Source organism: Scardinius erythrophthalmus (genome assembly GCF_964197995.2).
Source record: "Scardinius erythrophthalmus genome assembly, chromosome: 2".
Taxonomy (NCBI): Eukaryota; Metazoa; Chordata; class Actinopteri; order Cypriniformes; family Leuciscidae; genus Scardinius; species Scardinius erythrophthalmus.
The window spans coordinates 61,920,902-61,939,594 of NC_138222.1; the positions used below are offsets into that span (position 1 = coordinate 61,920,902).

Here is an 18,693-nt window from a genome sequence, read left to right on the forward strand (position 1 = left end):
ATTTTTCTTGTTCTTAGTCCATCATAATTTATGATCAAAACCTTTTCTAATCTTGACAAAACACATTTTGTCAGAAAGGTCTGAGACTCAATGTTCCATATTTTGTGACAGAAGTGATATTTGGACAGAAATGTATTAATTTGTTATGGCAGAATGCATACAGTTAAATTCAATGGAATGTATGTCACCCGGTGGCTATTTTTGGTAATACGCCTAAACAAAATCTCATGGGAACTTCAATTTTTGTGATATCAACTTCAAATTTGGAACACAACTTGGTTAGATATATGGCTTTGATGTTATAGTAATTTTATAGTACAAGTTTATTTTGTAAAATATTTTATATAAAAGAAAAAAATAATAAGTACAGTATATTTGATTTACTGTAAATTTAAACTTTTTCATTTATTTACTTTTTTTTACTTTTTCATATTTTTATTTTTTGAAGTGCTTTCACTTCAGCAATAATCTGCTGAGTGTTTTCTTTAAAACAAGACCAAACTTAGGTCTGTATTCCAAAGCATTCTTGAATTAGAACCAAGTTTTAATAGTGCATTTTAAAGGTCCCGTTCTTCGTGATCCCATGTTTCAAACTTTAGTTAGTGTGTAATGTTGCTGTTAGAGCATAAATAATATCTGTAAAATTATAAAGCTCAAAGTTCAATGCCAAGCGAGATATTTTATTTAACAGAAGTCGACTACATCGAACGGCTCGTTTGGACTATATCCCTCTACTTCCTTCTTTAATGACGTCTGTAGAACAGTTCTTTGACTAACCTCCGCCCACAGGAATGCTCCCTCAACTCTACTGGAATTCATTTATGTACTTGTGCACTTCTTATAACTTAGCCTACTGTGTTTACTCAGGTCTTACAGTGATTTTCTGAAGTAAAACTGACACTTCATCTTTTGTGTGATGTACAATAAACTTTATTAAACTCATCAGTACATGTTTGATCATCATTCAGACAGCAGACTTGTAGGCTATTAATAAATAATGGATACATACAAGCAGATGACAAATACGTTATAATAACCGTAATTAAGCTACTAAACTATACCTGTTTCATCTCTATACAGCACTCTGACTCTGTAGGCATTATTGTCCGACTCGAAATGAACACCGTTTCTGAGAGCTTCTGATATTATCATCATTCCGTGAGATGAAATTGTCCTGAGAGGAGGGAGGAGACGGGATGAGGAGGAGGGAGGGTCTAGCTAGCAACAATTAACAACAATTCTAATGTCAACAATAAGTTACGTCTCCCGGTATCGCTTAGAGCACCTTTAACCATTATGTGACAAATCAACCGTTTGGTTGAACATGTTTTTGAAAAATTATTAAACACATACTAAAGTTTTTTCATGGCACCAAGTAACATAATTTTGTAAAGTTAGGGCTCTTACAGTGAAATATATATAAAAAATATGCTTACCTTGCAAAATTTCACCAAAAACAGTTCACATGGCAGGAGTGATTTTTTTGTTTCTGAAATCCATGTTTGAGGAAGTGTTGTGACAAGTGCTGTTGATTGACACTGTGACATCTAGTGGATTTTTTTGGCATAACATACCTCAACCAGATGGTAGAGATGGCTCAGTCAGCTTGAGTTAGGTAGGCCTACTCCTCTCAATAAAATATAGAGACTCAAAATGTGCTCAACCATTTGGTCGAGCAGGCAGACAATAGAAATCTTTGAGATTTATATCCCTCCATAGTCAGGGTGAACGTGATTTCACCAAGTACCACATGTTCCTGGATCAACATCTTTGTTGATCCTGGAACAACTTTCGAATCAACCAATCAGATGTGAGGGACAAGTTTACAGTTTATGTCAAGTTTAGGCTTAGAACCAGGGTGAGGTGCTTCAACATCAGTGTTATTCACCTATCATTCCCTCTGATTTTAGGGAAAAGTTATGGGTAGGGTTAGGTTTGGGGTAGGTATAAGATAAGGACTAAATTTTGGGACAGGAATGTTATTCCAGGATCAACAAAATATGTTGATCCCGGAACATGTCTTACTTGGCAAAATCACGGTGACCCCATAGTCAGCTACGCAAAAACAACATTCAAGCCCCAGAAAAGTGGTGAAAACATCATTAAAGTAATCCATGTGACTCCAGTGGTTTAACCTCAATATTTTGAAGTGACGCAAGTGCTTTCTTTGCGCAAACAAAACATTTTTATTCATTTATTTAGCTGACACTTTTATCCAAAGCGACTTACAATTGCTATATATGTCAGAGGTCGCACGCCTCTGGAGCAACTAGGGGTTAAGTGTCTTGCTCAGGGACACATTGGTGTCTCACAGTGGATTCGAACCCGGGTCTCTCACACCAAAGGCATGTGTCTTATCCATTGCACCACACCACCCCATAAATACCTTTATTTACAAAATACTATTCTCCAACGCGTGTCCATGAGAAAACCACAACGATTACTTTAATGATGTCTTGACAAAATTTCTAGGGCTTGAAAGTGGTAGTTGTGTAGATTGTCAATGGACAGAAATCTCTTAGATTTAATCAAAAAGTTATATAATTAATGACAAAATTTTCAATTTTGGGTGAACTATCTCCACACTTCCCAACTTGTATGATAGGACCCACAATCTTCTTTTATGTCGAATTATGGGCGCCATTATTTTTAAGAGTTTCTCCTAAATCGGCAAGTGAGGAGCTACTTTTAGCCTTAAGATTTTATGTGAATACTGCCCTAGATCTTAAAGGGAACCTGTTTTTTTTTTTTTTTTCAATGTACAACTGCACTGCAAACAAAAAGCCTGGTCGGTTTCATTCAGATTACATAAAGCCAAAATCCAGTGAACTGCAGATCCAAAGAAAACACTTCAGGACTGGTAGATCCCTCAAAGTGAATCGACTGGACAGAAATCTCCAGCACTTCCGTTCTAACGTTGCGTGCGAAATGTCCCACCCTGATTAGGACAGAAATGTTCACTCTCCGCTGTTATGAAAACACAGCGAGTCGTTTGGAAATCAAAGCACACTCTGCAATTATCAGTGATCACAGGACTCCTCGTCTAAATCAATTCAAAACAGAGAGAAGGGATAGAGCAAAAAAGAAGAAAAAAAAAAGAAAAAAAGGACACTGGGAAGACAAAATACAACCGAAAGAAAAGATACCAAAATAATAAATGAAACTGCAATGACATTTTGTAAGTGTTAAGTGTTCTTTTCTCTTTCCTGTCTGAGGCAATTGGTCGTTTCTCAAGTCGTGCATGTGAAGAGGAAGCCATGACGTTAAAAAAAAAAAACCCCACTATTTAAAAGATGTTAATGATAAGGAAACTCTGAGACACAGGTTAGAACTGATTCTAAAACTATTACTGCCACGCTAATGTCCTCAGCTAGCGGCATTCATACTACAAGAGCTACAAGACAGTCCATGTGATTATACGCTCTCTCTCATTGAGGTAAGGCTTTTTAATGTCTATATATATATATATATATATATATATATATATATATATATATATATATATATATATACACACATTCATATACTATAAATGGGGTTCTGCAATGTGTCAGGTACAGAAGAAAGTATGTTGGTATTGTTTTCTTGAGAGTAAATTGGACTTGGTGACTGTTTTTTTTTAATTATTATTATTATTATTATATATATCTAGCCTATAATAGTCACATTTCTAATACATATGTTTGAAACGTTCTTCTTTAAGAATATTACAACATTTAGCATTGCTACACGAGCAGAGCATCTTATCAGTCGCAAGACAATAAATGTGTCTAAAGCATGGTTAACACATCCTTTTAGCAGGAAACGTTTCACAGAATAGGCAACTAGTAGAATATCAAAGATTAAAACACAAATTACTTATAACACCAATTTTATCCAAAATCCTAGTCACAAAAAAATAAATAGGTCACCATAAAGATAAAAAAAGGAGCAAGAACTGCAACATAAGCACATTTTAATTGAGCAATGATTCCAGTGCAACAGTTTGTGGTGTGCTGGGTAAAAAAAAGTGCTAAAAGACAGCACATATTTCAGTGTTGCTTCAGCCTCTGGAGCCACGAGTGTCGCGAGGGGAGGACTGGCCATCTGGAGCTCCGGGAGTTTCTCCAATTTCAATGTCGTTATTATTTTGTCATCCGTGACACAATGTAATTCCTAATTGTGAGTAACGAGCGAATAAACAAATAAACATACCGTATAGCAGCAGATTAGCGGGCATAAGAGAAAGAGTGAATGTTTGTGAATATAAAACATTCATATTAATCCTATTATTTCCCAATAGTTGGGAATGGTTTCCCAATAGACTTTCCGTAACTTCACTTGTGTAAGAAAATGATTCATAAAAAAAGTGGGAAATTACCATCCTTGAACAAGAACATGGCAAAACTTGTGGCTTTCACTAAAGTGTGTGCTGTTGTTAGGACAGTGTCAAATAAAATGAAATATTATGACTGTCCTTGTATTGAAAAGAGCTGTGAAGATTATTCAAAATTCTATTTGCCGTGGATACCAGGAAAGGCTAGGGAAATTATAACGTATGCCAGTCATTTATTAATGTTAATGATAAGCACAAAAAAAAATGTTTTAATATCATTTTTATTTCTTTATCATTTATATTTTTAGTGTTAAAACTTTCTCAGCAAAAAAAAATGAGCTGGTGTGTCGTGTTTTATATTGCGGACCGGGGACTATGGGCTGCTGAGTGCCAGAAAGGCCAAGGCCACTTTTTAGTCCCAGTCCTTCCCAGAGTATTGCTTTAAGATGCTGTGTGAAGTTAGAAAATGTTAACATTTGAAACAAATCTCCAAACCCCTGCATTGTGTTGTTGTGCTGTACCCGAAGCAAGAATACGCCCCAACTGCCAATACGGTTAAAAGTGTTTTGCTGCAAACGGAAAAAGGAACTGCTCTTTGTGTTGGGCAATATCATCACTACTACTGCAAAAACAGCAAAAGACTATTTATAAAGATAGATGGATGGATGGATGCATGGATCCCAGACAGCAACATTGTGTCGGCCCACATCTGGCCCACATGCATCGTGGAATGACGGCCCTTGGTTGGCTCACTCCTGTTTGCCAGATGTGGACCACAAGCAACCCATAGCAATGCCACATGTCAACCAAGAGCAAAGAAATAAACCAGAACTGGGCCTTATCTGAGCCACAAAATCTGTGTATATTAAATATAGCAATCTCAGCCTTAACAAGCCTGGCCAACACAATGTTGCAATCTGGGATGGATGGATGGAACCAATGGCAATCAAATAATTAGCATAATTTTTCAGTATGTTAATAGTGGCATACACTTATTTGACCTCTTTAGTCCAGATCCAGTTTAAACACATTGGAACTAACTGTATTTATAAGCTATAAATATTTTTCCCAGTGTATTTTCCATATGTACATTTGTTTATCATTTTATCATTGATCATTTATCATTGATCTTGGCTTTATTTTGATGTTCCTTCTCTCCGTTTACTTTCTTTACACAGCAAACACAAGAAGCAACAATCAACTTTGAATCAAATGGCCACTTTTGTTTCTACGGAGACCCCAGTCGTATCGGGAACACCTCCATCTGTCGCTGTGCCCGCCTCGTCTTCCGCACTATCCGTCTCCCATCAGATCGGGATTGCAATCCTGGTCATCGCCTTCGTGTTTGGTTTTCCCGGCAACCTGTTCGTGGTGTGGTCGGTCCTGTGTCGGGTCCGTGTCCGCTCCGTCACCTGTCTGCTGATTCTGAACCTGGCCGTGGCTGATGCGCTGGTGCTCCTGACCGCACCGCTGTTCATCAGGTACCTGGCGGGAGGGAGAGGCTGGGAGTTTGGCGGCACCGTCTGTAAGACCATCCATTACCTGTGCTGCGTCAACATGTACGCCTCAATCTACCTGATCTGTCTGATGAGCATGGACCGCTGGCTGGCCGTCACAAAGCCGTTTCTGTCTCAGAGATTGAGGACCAAGAAAAGGCTCCTGTCTGTCATGTTGGGCATCTGGACGATGGCTTTTCTGATGGCTTTGCCCATGCCGTTCTATCGGTGAGTCCGAGAGATTTTTTTTTTCCAGTCACTACAACAACACAACACAAATCACACTTTGAATTAAGCAATAACAAGAAGCCATGCTATTGTAAACATAAAGGGCGCTGCATGATACTCAGCACTGCAGATTCATATGAAAGCACAATATTACGATAGATCCGATTGTCCAACACAGAAGTTGACATTCTCACTTCCAATCTGAAGAAGGGTTATGCGCTATTACACCACCATTGATTTCAATCGCTTCCCTTATGCATCAGGCCCTCTCAAGTGCCTTGAAACGCGCAGCTTTGTTTGATGCGTTGAAGTAATTTCCACTGAAACAGGAAGCTAAGGCGGGACATATTGAATGGCTCCTCCCCTTTTTCAAATAGCCAATAGCGTTTAGGTTCCCTCACAGACTGTAAGTGGTACTTGCGCTGATGGTATGTTGGATTCAATAGTAGAGGTGGGAATAAATTCTAGCCATTTCATTTGTAACCAGCGCACAGTTGGGAAACAAAATAAAACTTGAGCGTTAGAGCAACAGAACTCGCATCTTCAACCCATATTGCTCCATGACGTGTCAATGCTCCCTTCCGCTTTGGCCAGGCTTTTTTGATGCCTTAGATTCTAGAGAGCATTTGATTGGACAGAAGATGTGATGAGAAGCTGAAGTCTGTGATGATGTCATAAAAATCCATGATCCATTTAGCGGAAGTGAGAGACTGTACGTTTTGAATGCTTTTATCTTTCTAAATGCAAATTTTGTCATTGTTTTGGAACACAGAAGACAAGGAAATATTGTTGCGCTCAGATGAAGGCTAGTTGTAAGTCCAGGTGCGTGAAAACCAATAAAATGTATAAGAGACTGTAAATGGTTCGCACTCTGAAAAACTAGACAAAGTCTTTAACAAAAAGAATCAATTTATTTTAATAGAGCAAGAGCAGACGCTTCAGCCATCCAGCTATTCTCAATGCTCATAATGAATCAACACCAGACATGCAGTCAATTAATACCCAATAGGTAATCAGGAAACAAGTAAGAGGTGCACAGGGAGGGGCTTCAGCCCAGACCCAGAGAACAAATAGAAACACAATTCTTTTAATAGAAAAGTTAACAATATTTATCACTAAAAAAGAATAAAAGCATTTACAGAAAACATGAATAGTTTATCTCTTCATTCATCCCTTTCGGGAAAAGGCTGTTGAGTTAAAAAATCCAAAAAGATTCTCTCTGTAGCAGTTTTTTATCTACATCACCACCTCTCCTTTTAGGCAAAACTCTTTCAATGCCCAGAAATTTCAGGTCAGAAATTGCATGCTTAGCTAGTTGAAAATGTTGAGAAACAGACGAAGTTGCATCACATCTCCTGATTGCACTCAAATGTTCCAAAATTCTCGTTCGTAAAGCCCTGATAGTTTTGCCTACATACAACAATGGGCAAGGGCAGATCAAAATGTACACCACGTGGGTAGATGTACATGTAATCAATTGCTTGATTTTATATATCTTACGTGTGTGCGGATGTATGAAAGATTGGAGTTTAAGGTAATGTGAACAGGAAGTGCAACTTTTGCATGGAAAATTACCCTGGGCATTGGAAAGAGTACCAGAAGGAGGCGTGGCAATATCAGCATGGACCAGCCTATCTCTAAGGTTTGAGCTTCTAGAAAAGACACAAAGAGGCAAATTTTGAAAAAGTCCATTCAGTTGATAATCACTTTTAATTATATGCCAATGAGAATTAACAATGTTTCTAATTTCTCTGCTCAAAGGACTATGGGTCAATTTTAGAATACAACGGTTCTCATTTTGTTTGGAGACCAAATTAGACGAATGTCTACCAGAGGCACGTACTTTGTTTAGTGCTGTATCAAGCCAACTGTTGGGATATCCCCTAGAGTTAAAATCTCTGTATAGAAGTCTTGCTTTTACCTCAAAGTCATTTTTGTCAGAGCAGATACGATGCAATCTGGTGAACTGACTGAAAGGCAGACCACGTTTCAGGGATGTTGGGTGAGCACTTGTGGCATGAAGTAAGCTATTTTTCTCTGTGTCTTTCCTATATAAAGAAGAAACAATATGTCCATCAATAACAGAAATACAGGTGTCTAAAAAGTTCACACTAGTGGCACTCGCTGTATAGGTGTACTTAATAGAAGATCTTAAGCAATTCATGTATAAGACAAACAGTTCAAATTCAGATAATGAGCCATGAAAAATCAATGTATCTCTTGAACAATATTATCCTCTCCAAAAAAGGATTGTTATTGAACACATACTGTTCTTCCAAAAAACCAAGATATAGATTGGCATAGTCAGGGGCCATAGTGGCACCCATAGCTGTGCCACTGATCTAAAGGTAATATTGATGTTCAAACAAGAAATAGTTTTTAGTGAGCACTAATTCAGACATATCTACAATGAATTTAGTAGGTAAACCATCATCATTAGTCCGAAGATCAAGAAAATACTTCAAGGCAGTCAAACCATCAGTATGGGGAATGTTTGTATATAAAGAGGTTACATCCATAGTAGCAAGCAAAACACCCTGACCTAGATGACCAATCTGAGACAGACATTTAAGGAAGTCAGATGTGTCCTTGAGATAGCTTGGGAGCAAAGTAACCAAAGGTCTGAGAATGAAGTCTACGAAATTAGAGAGAGGTTCAGTAAGACTATTATTACCTGCAACAATTGGGCGACCTGGTGGATTAGATAGATTTTTAGGAACCCTAGGCAAAATATAGAAAGCTGGTCTAGTTGGGGTACGATTGAACAAATTTTGAAATTCTCGTTCAGAGATAAGAGAAGAGGAGTGAGCTTGTTTTGGAACACACCAGCTTATGCATAACCTTAAGGCTAACATGTTCATACTAAAAGCTAAAAAATGTAAATTTTGATTTCAGGAGGCCTTTAATGCTTTGCATTTATTTGTAAAAGCAGAATGATTTTATTCATAATCAGGGTGCAAGTGCTATGAATCAATGAAATATTCAAAAACACTTGTCCACAATATAAAACATATAACAGGCAGACAAAAGTACATTTGCAGGGATTTATTGCAAAAAACGGCCCCAAGAAATGTATTACAGGGCGACACAGGCAGTCACTAAGGCGCCCCACCCAGCCTGGGGTTTCGTTACGGTTACTGTAAAAAAAAAAAAATATTATTTGTTCTCCACTGACAAAATGCATTTGGCTCACGGACAAAGGTATTATCTACAGATTTCATACCTTCCTCAAAAGTGCTCAAGTTGTCAGAAAGGTACAAAATAGGTCACAGAAGTGATTACTTGACTATTTGAACTGCATCCTGTGTTCAAAGCATGTTTGGATGGCAGGAACAGCTCTTCTGTTGCCAAAATGTGTTTACTGATTAATTCTGCACTGTAAAGAGGTTGCTGTAAATTTTACAGTAACTTACTGGCAGCTGGATGCCAGTAAGTTACTGTAAAATGTTTTACAGTATTATTACTGTATTTTCACTTAACAGTATACTGTACCATTTACTGTAATTGCATTTACAGTATTATTACTGTATTTTCACTTACAGTATACTGTATCATTTACTGTATTATTACCGTATTTTCATTTACAGTATTAGTTTTTTTTTTTTTCTCATCATTTAAATTTTCTTTTTTTAATTTATGTTTACCCCACCCCCCAAAAAATCACAATAACTCAAACATTTGTCCTTATAATATTCTTTTTAATCGTTGAACATTTTGTTTTAGAAGTACAAATTACAAATCTTGACCTTTAGGAGCCACTAGCTGAAGAAAAAAAAGGGCAACATCTCCAAAGTCCATAGAATTAATCTCCTGGTGACCATTTGTATCTGTAGCATGGCAAAAACGTACACACACTGAAAAGCAAAACAGGCCTTAAAACAATAAAATACAGTCAAAGTCAGTGTTGTGTTGTTACATTTCAGTAATTTTGCCAGTCAAAGTTGACAAGCTCTCTGATGAGAAACACTGAGGGTTTCAGGCTGATGCTTTTCTTTGGACCTTTCCAGATTTCCATCTGATCTGTGCCTTTGGTGTTTGGTGCCATCAGGGTTGACTCTCAGAATGAACCTGCAAACACAAGCAGGGAAAAATATATAATTTTTTCAGACCGGTGTTGGCAGAATTTTCCCTAACCCTCAAACTTGATGCTGCATGTACTTTGGCGTTAATAAAAGCACTACATCTGATTCTGAATCCACCTACAGTAGTGGTGGGGGAAAAATCGATTCTGTTCAGTGTCGCGATATTTTGCGCATGCAATTATATTGATACAGTAGTGCAAAGTATTACAATAAAGGTTATAAGGCTGTGACGGTGGCAGTTTTTTTTACCACTGCGGTGGTAATGGACCAACTACCTGCAGTGGTTCGGGGGTTATTATGAAAATTGAAATAAAAAAAATGTTGTTTATTCGAGCAAAAAAGTCTTAATTTGAGCAATTCCGTCAAAGAAGCAACACAAAGCCTGTAAAGCATTCAAATACATATCAGTAAATATTAGAAACTTACATAATAGAAAAGTTAAATCTATAAAAAAATAACTTTCGTTTAATACTTCCACACAAAGACACGTGATTCCACATGAAGCCATACCGCTCTGTGCTTTGAGAGGGATGACACGAGGAGGAAAGAGACCATCGATCTATTTTCTGATATCTTCATGTTTTCTACTTGTTGTAAAAGGTATGAAAAGTGAATTTAATCTTCCACAAGGGCAAGACATTTAAGCTATGTTTGAAATTGCGCTGCCAAAGAGAGCGAAACTAAAAATCAAATAAACTTGACGCGCCGTACATGTCTAATAACAAGCAAAAACTGTGTTGAAATGAATCTGACGTGCAAGTAAAAATGTAGGCTATCTGTCCTACAACGTTTTTCTACTTTACCACAGTAAAGAATGTGAATGTAATAGGCCTAAATAAAAGCGAACCAAGGAAGAAACGTTTATAATCGAGACGTAAGTGAAGATTTTGGGAAAAAAACAAGGTATTACATGCAGGGATGAGTCACAATTTTTGGATATTCGATTAGTTTATTTAATTATAGAATTATAGTATATCGAATAGGTTGTGTAATTATTCTCTAAAATAAAATCTCCATGTTTTTGGTGCTAATGCGGTGGTGACGCGTTCATATAATTACGTTCTGTAATAAGGTCCTGTGTCCTGAATGTTCAAGGACAAAGTTTTTGCACTAGCCTCCAGTAAATGTGTAGAAGATGTTCACAGATTTAATGTGACATTTGAAGTGAGTTAAGCAGTCTTATTTTTTGTAATGTCTTTGAATAATATGGGGGACATGAATCGCAATATATCGCAGAATCGAATCGCAATACTTGCTGTATCGCAATGTTAGGAAGCGCAATAATATTGAATTGTGGCCCAAATATCGCAATATATCGAATCATCAAATTTTTGCCAATTTCCACCCCTAACCTACAGGGATGGTATTACCCCATAATACATTACATTAAAATCATTAAAGCTTCATTCTTTTTCAATACATTCCTGTAGCTTAGATTTCCAGGGAATGGATAATTTAAATTAAACTTAATACAATGTAAGTTGCTTTGGATAAAAGTGACTTCCAAATGCATGCATGTAAATGTAATGTAATGTAAAAAAATATATATGTATATATATATTTTGGTTTACCTGATTCTGCATTCGACAAAATAGACAGCTAATGCTGAAGAGTCGTCTGTTAGCAGTTGTAACTGGATGATGATTCTGCCCTTCATTGTCAGCATCCATGTTTTTGCTTTGAGAACAGACTCTCCTGAAACAGACAAAGTCACAGCAGCCTTTTAGTGTTATAGTTTACAGAAAAAACTAAAATACAATAAGTTAACAGAACTTATTACTAACAACAATAACATGTGGGGTGAAGATGAGGTAAGATATGATGTTGTATGGTGTTTATAGTTTTTAATCAATTAAACAACATTCAAAATATTAGTTAGCAAAACTTTGCTATATTGATAATGGTATATTGCTAACCCTTTCCTCCTCCTTCTCCTCTTCCTCCTCCAACGTCAACCCGTTCTGTGTATTAGTGGAGAGCGTCAGCAGTGATGTACAGTCCAGAGGGAATGGCCGCTGCAAATTCAAAATAAAGAACAGAAAAGAACATGTTTGCCTGCTTAACTAATGCATACTTCCGCTAATTTAGTTGATGTCATCTTACTCACCTGTAGATGTTATCACTATTACGAAGGCAATCACAAAAAAGACTCCAAAATACACCTCCGACATTTCAGACGACATAATTCAGACCACAAACATGAAAATAAAACAAAAGATGAAATTAACAATAACAATGGTGTTGGATAAAGGGTTAGTTTACTCAAAATTGTAAATTCTGTCACCATTTACTCACCCTCAACTTCATAACTTCCATTAAATTATTTAATGTGCTGTATACAAAAGGAGATATTTTAAAGAACATGAGCAACCAAACAGTTACTGGTCCCCATTGACATCCAAAGTATTTTTTTCTATTATAGAAGTCCATGCGGACCAGCCACTATTTACCAACATTATTCAAAATATCTTATTTTATGTTCAGACGAAAGAACTTCATGCAGGTTTAGAACACGTTGTGGGCGAGTAAATGATGACATAGACTACAGAATTTTCTGTTTAAGGTGTACTACGTTATCCCTTTAACTTAGTTTTTACTCAGTATTTACGTTGTACATCTGCCAAAAAGTTGTGAAAGAGGAGACAGAACATACCAAAGTTATTATGCTTCTCTGTTTAATAAGTTTACTTCGGCTAATTTAGGTGAAGTTGACCATAACGTTACATACCAGTTGATGTTGTCACAATGAAAAGGCTCCAACACACTCCATCGTTGCAGATGGCATTATCCAGATCACAAACCTGAAAATAAATCATATAGGCCTACGTGAAAATATTGTTTAAAACCCGCACTTTAACAAGGGTTTCGTCTATCTCACTTTACCTCAGTATTTCACGTTGAGGTCGCTGTTAGCTCGGTTAACGTTACCGACGACTCCGCCCGCCTGATGAGCTAACTTGCGTTAAAGAGGTAGAGGAACACACAACCATTATTTTTTATAGTTTTAACTAAAGAATATTTCGGCTAATATAGGTGAACTTAACTTACTCACCAGTTAATATTATCACCGTGACAGCGACCCGGCCGACAGTCAGGAAAAAAGACAGTAAGAAAGGCACCAAAAAAACATTTTGACGACAGTCAGGAAAAAAAGGCACTAAAACCATTCAGACGAAAACAAAACGATACATCATGTTAGTTTGCTGTTAACATAAGTAAAAACATTTGAAAATGTTTGTTTTACATAAAATAGAAATTATATACTAACCTTTTTGGTGAGTTACATGATCTTTTGTCCGTGCATTAACTGCCACTTCACCCCTCAAAAAAACACTTGAAAAGAAATCCCTCTTGCCATTGGTCAGTTTTTCGCGGGCAAGTTCACTACTGTAAATTGATTTACAGTAGTGAAGAATTACAGTAGTGACCCTATATTTTCCCATAATCCTTTGCTGTTTACTGTAACATACTGTATACATATTTTACAGTATCTTACTGTACATATTACAGTAAAATACTGTTCAAATTACAGAAATCCGTTACAGTGTGGGCAATGAATTCAAAGACTGTAAACCTAAAGGCCTATACAGTATAAAGTAATTAATTCTAACTACTCAGGTACTCTCAAAAATCACTTGTTGGACTATTTAATTAAAATATGACACGCATTTCCACACAGTTTGATAAGATTTTTTTTAAGTTAAACTCGATTAATTGAACTGGTGAGAGGTATTCTGTGAATTTTCCTTGAATGTAATTCACACCTGCTGATCCAAACAGTGCTGTTTTTTTTTTTTTTTTTAAGTATCGTTAGCCAACTATGGTCGCAGGTTCCATGGATCTCTGTTGGTAATGATGGAACTTGTAACTATAGCTTTTTAGAAACCCTATAGAGATCTCTGTGAGTTTTTCTGTGTTAATGTAACAAAGCCTTGTTTACTCACGTGACTTTGGCAGTTTGGTAGGTGCTCCGAATCACTGGTTCGAAACGAATGATTTGCAAAGGTTTTGAAAGCGTCCATCACTATACGTAGACTGTAAATGATGTGCTGGCCCTGACTGGAATTTCAGTTAAAACTAATAGTACTGATGTCCAGTTTGCAAATTAATCTTTCTTTTGAACCGGTACTTTGCTCAAGGGCTACTCAGTAATTTCCTGCTGGCATTGAGAATTGAACCTGCAAACTTTGAGTTACAAGTCTGATTCTCTAACTATTAGGCCACGATTAGGCGCATAAATGACACGAGAAATAAAATGTGTGGTATAGATACACACTTGCACCAGTACACTGAACTGAGGAAACACAAGACTCTGACTGAAGAACAGATGAGCTGCTGATATGAGCAGATGACTCGAATGAGGGAGCGAAATGAACAGGGTTTTTATTGTTTCTCAGTTTATATCAAAAGGTCAATTGATTAAGATATGCATTTCACATCATTACGCTTTAATAAATGCATACGTGACGTCATTGCGTGCATAAGTAAACAAACTGGTAAATCTGTTTTTTTTTTTAACCAGTTCAACTGTCTGAAAGAAGAAGTCCAGATTGCACCTCCCATCACTATTCAATAAAAAAAATATAACACTTGCTCACATGCTATGTGTATCCCTTGCAGTATGCAAATATATTCAGTAAGATTTTTTTGCTGCATGGCATAAACTCAGTTGCTTATAAAGAGCAACATACAGCGTAGTTTCGTTTAATGTGGCCTCAGAGCCTAACCACACTCTACTCTTCAGCTCAATGGAAACCACAAAAACCAACGGCTTTGAAAAGTCAGTATACACAGCCTAGTTTCACTAAATGCAAGGCAAGGCATTTATCACATTTATTTTATTTACCACATTTCATACACTATGGTAATTCAACGTGCTTTACACAGGAAGGAATTAAAATAAGAACAAAAATAAAAGCAAGGCAAATTAAAACAGTTAAAAAAGGAATTAAAAGAGTATAAAGATGATACATAGATAAACTTCTTGTCTCTTGTGTCATATTTTTCACAGCTGCTTGTTTTACTGTAAGATTTTCCCATGTTGATTGTACTGTGTCTGTGGAAAAAACTTGCAACAAATGCAACAAAACTAATTCATGTAGTCTGAACACAAAGGAATTAAATTAACTTAGCATTTTACAAATTTAATTATATTTTCTATTTTTGACATCACTTTTTTTTTTTTGATAGTTACTTATAGTTAGCCGAATGTCTAAAGTGGACTATAGAAATAAAGAAACGTTTTTTTTTTTTTTTGAGTGGTTTGACCCATTTCAGAGGTGGCCACAATTCCAATTCAAAAATATTCAGAGCTATAGAAATGTTTCTTCATATTTACAAGTGACACTTCTTCTTTCTACAAACAAACCCTTCTTTAGTATCTGTTTTATACATAGACGCAATTTAAACCGTCTCCTCTGACTTATCTCTCTCTCTCTTTACATGTTGTCCTCTTTCGTTTGTTGTTTTCACCGACAGTACCGTGGTGCCGTACCGTCCAGGTGTGCCCGTCTTCGTGTGTACACAGTACCACTGGGACAGCAGCAGTCATGAAATCTTTCAGTACCTGTGTGAGACTCTGCTGGGTTTCCTCCTGCCCTTCACCTTCATCCTCTTCTGCTATATCTCAGTGATCTGTCGGCTGCGTAGCACCATGTTCCAGCGCAAAGGAAGAGGAAACTTCCTCATCCTCCTCATCATCGCTGCTTTTATCGTCTTCTGGCTGCCGTATCACCTAATCAACATTTTACAGGTGAGTAACACACACTGTATGATGCCATTAATGCTGCCTTTATCCGAATTATCGTACATACGAGTTCCCTAGTAAAAAATTGGACATGAATGCCCTCTCAAGTCACATTTACCACTAGGAAGCTCTTTTTTTATTATTATTTTGCACAAAATAACCATGAAATGCATACCAACTTGCATATAGCAACATTGCATTCTCTTTATGCACAAGTGATCCATATTATTTTTGCTGACAAAACAAATAAAGAGATGAGCATCAATTGGCATAAAACATTATATCCATCCTGATACACACAATAAACAAGATAGCTTGCATCACTATGTGACACTTAAAACATATATACATATATATCAGATTAAACATAATACTCAAATTATGAGTCTTCTGCATTCAAATAATTTGTACTCAAAGTGCAAATCAATATGATAACACTTATTAACATTATAGGTTTAATGAGGTCATAACACATGCCATCAGGAACTCAACACTGACAATTCAGCACGTGACCCATTAACATTCACTCATCCATGATACTAACTCAAAATAAGAATAAACCAGTGTTAAGAGATAATAGTATGATATCAAACTCATCTTAACATCATAATAACACTGTATTTTCATGCATCATACGAATTGTTAGACAACCATCAAACTTCACATATTAACGGTACAGTGCATGAAATGTGCTAATGGTAGCATAGCATCAGAAGCTATTCAGCATTTATTAACCTTAGTTAATGCTACAGATGGACTCTTATTGTAAAGTGTTACCATTTCAAGTCATGCTTAAAGATGGTGATCTTTAAACATCTGCACAAAAGACCATAGCATTGCAATTAGACATGCATATGATATGTAGGCCTATACTTTCACATGTTATTTGTTAACACTTTGATTATTAATCAAAATAACAAAATATGTTTTACAGTGATGATAAAAAGAACTGATATCGAATGCATCAGTTTGCATTTCTCACATCACTTTAAATGAGTGCATAAAAGAGACCAGCTGGATATAAACTATTGCAACGGGTCATGCTTGCATGTGTTTGTGTCATATTGTTTTAACCGTTTGAGTTAATGTTAGTGTCCTCTCAGCCTCGACGGCAAACATACTGCTGTTCTCCACTAATGCAGCACATAGACAACAAATGAATCACTGTATAATGATATGAAAACATGTAGTGTAGTGTATACATTTTGCTGTCTATGTTTTAAACCTGCATCTGAAGTGTCCCGCACTGACAGTCTCACGCGTCAAAACAAACTATGCGAGGCGTCAATGTTTCCCGCTCTAGAGGCCGCTCTCGTAATGTGTAATGACCCTTCTCAGCTGTTCCAGCAACAGACGCAAGCCGGAAAACTAGCGGTATGGAGTTTTTGCCGATAACCAATTGTTCCAGCAATCGGTGCCGATTAATAGGCAAAATCTATTAATCGGCCGACCTCTAATTTCCAATAACACATGAAACCAGCACAATATCTCAATCCTACACAGCAAAATCCCCAGAGTTAAATGAGCTCTGCTCAGAGTATGGTCCCACTCTAGAAGATAACACTGAAGAAGTGTTAAAGTTAATGAGATCATTAAGTGATTAATTAAGTGACGATTGAGCATTAGTGATGATCACCTGCTGTTAACAAGCAGAATCACTGACGGAAAGAGAAACACAAGAACTACAACTGCCTTCTAACAGAGGTTTCCATGTTGATGATTTTTTGCACAAATTTGGTCAACATTATGGTGATAAGTGTTTATTTTAGTTGGACAGTTTGAGCTTTTTATGCCAGTTTGTGGTCTTTGTAACAGTGTTTACCAAAAAAAAAAAAAAAAACAGGAACAAAGATGATCAGGTGATATAGTTTTCAGTAGAATAAAGTAGAATAATTCACTAATCTTGTCCCTGACCAAAAGTGGTTATTTGTTATCAATATATTATATTCACCAACAATATTTTCTTGCCACAGATTACACATTCAGAATTTTGATTAAGACTGTGGCTGGAAGTCAGTTGTAGATCTTGTGTTTCTCTTTCCTTCGGTGATTCTTGTTGTTCAGAGCAGGTGTTCATCACTAATGGGTAATCATTACTTCAATAGAATAGAATAGAATAGAATAGAATAGAATAGAATAGAATAGAATAGAATAGAGTATAATTGAATGAGGCATTTATTCATATGTACTATGGGGATATTGGGGATATTTAATTTAATTTAATTAATCAATCAACAATACTATTGATCAGCATTAGCAAACGTGGACGTTTTGCACTAGAAACAAACATTGATGTATTATTTTAATGTAATACTGTGAAGCTGCTTTGATACAACCTGTGTTGTGAAAAGCGCTATATCAATGAACTTGACTTGACATATGTACACCCAACGCACTTTACAATCATATCAGGGGATCTCTCCTCAACACCACCAGTGTGAGCATCCACTGGGGTGATGCACTGGCAGCCACAGAACAACAGCGCCAGTGCGCTACACACACACACACCTACTCTTTATGAGAAGTGCCATGGGATTTTTAATGACCACAGAGAGTCAGGACCTCGGTTTAATATCTCAGCCAAAGGACGGTGCTCTTTAATGGCATAGTGTCCCGATCACTACACTGGGGTGTTAGGACCCACACAGACCACAGGGTGACCAGCGCCCCCTACTGGCCTCACTAACACCTCTTCCAGCAGAAGCCTGGTTCCCTTTCAAGGGAACTCGCGTTGCGTCGAGTTTGACGCTATGGGAACGCTTTGCGTGATGACGTCTTGAAGCACATGTAAAATCAGTCCAATGGTGTGGCGGAACGTCAGAGGCG

At 36.9% G+C, this 18,693-nt stretch overlaps 1 protein-coding gene and 1 long non-coding RNA gene across 3 annotated transcripts in view; one reads left to right on the top strand and one right to left on the bottom strand.

Annotated features, from left to right (window-relative positions):
* Positions 1–18,693, top strand: part of ltb4r (leukotriene B4 receptor) — a 46,014-nt gene that overhangs the window by 18,322 nt on the left and 8,999 nt on the right. The window contains exons 1-3 of one of the 2 annotated variants that reach the window (XM_081359572.1): positions 2,920–3,436; positions 5,494–6,039; positions 15,600–15,873. In XM_081359572.1, coding sequence (XP_081215698.1) covers positions 5,528–6,039; positions 15,600–15,873 — 786 coding nt within the window. In that variant the 5' untranslated portion in view covers positions 2,920–3,436; positions 5,494–5,527. Of the gene's footprint in view, positions 1–2,919; positions 3,437–5,493; positions 6,040–15,599; positions 15,874–18,693 lie in introns of those variants that run through there. The other variant, XM_081359573.1, reaches the window with a different exon arrangement.
* LOC308687215 lies at positions 9,728–12,111 on the bottom strand. The gene is made up of 3 exons (XR_014029711.1): positions 12,038–12,111; positions 11,693–11,816; positions 9,728–10,107 (listed from the first exon to the last, which is right to left on the bottom strand). It is a non-coding gene; the product is annotated as an uncharacterized lncRNA (long non-coding RNA).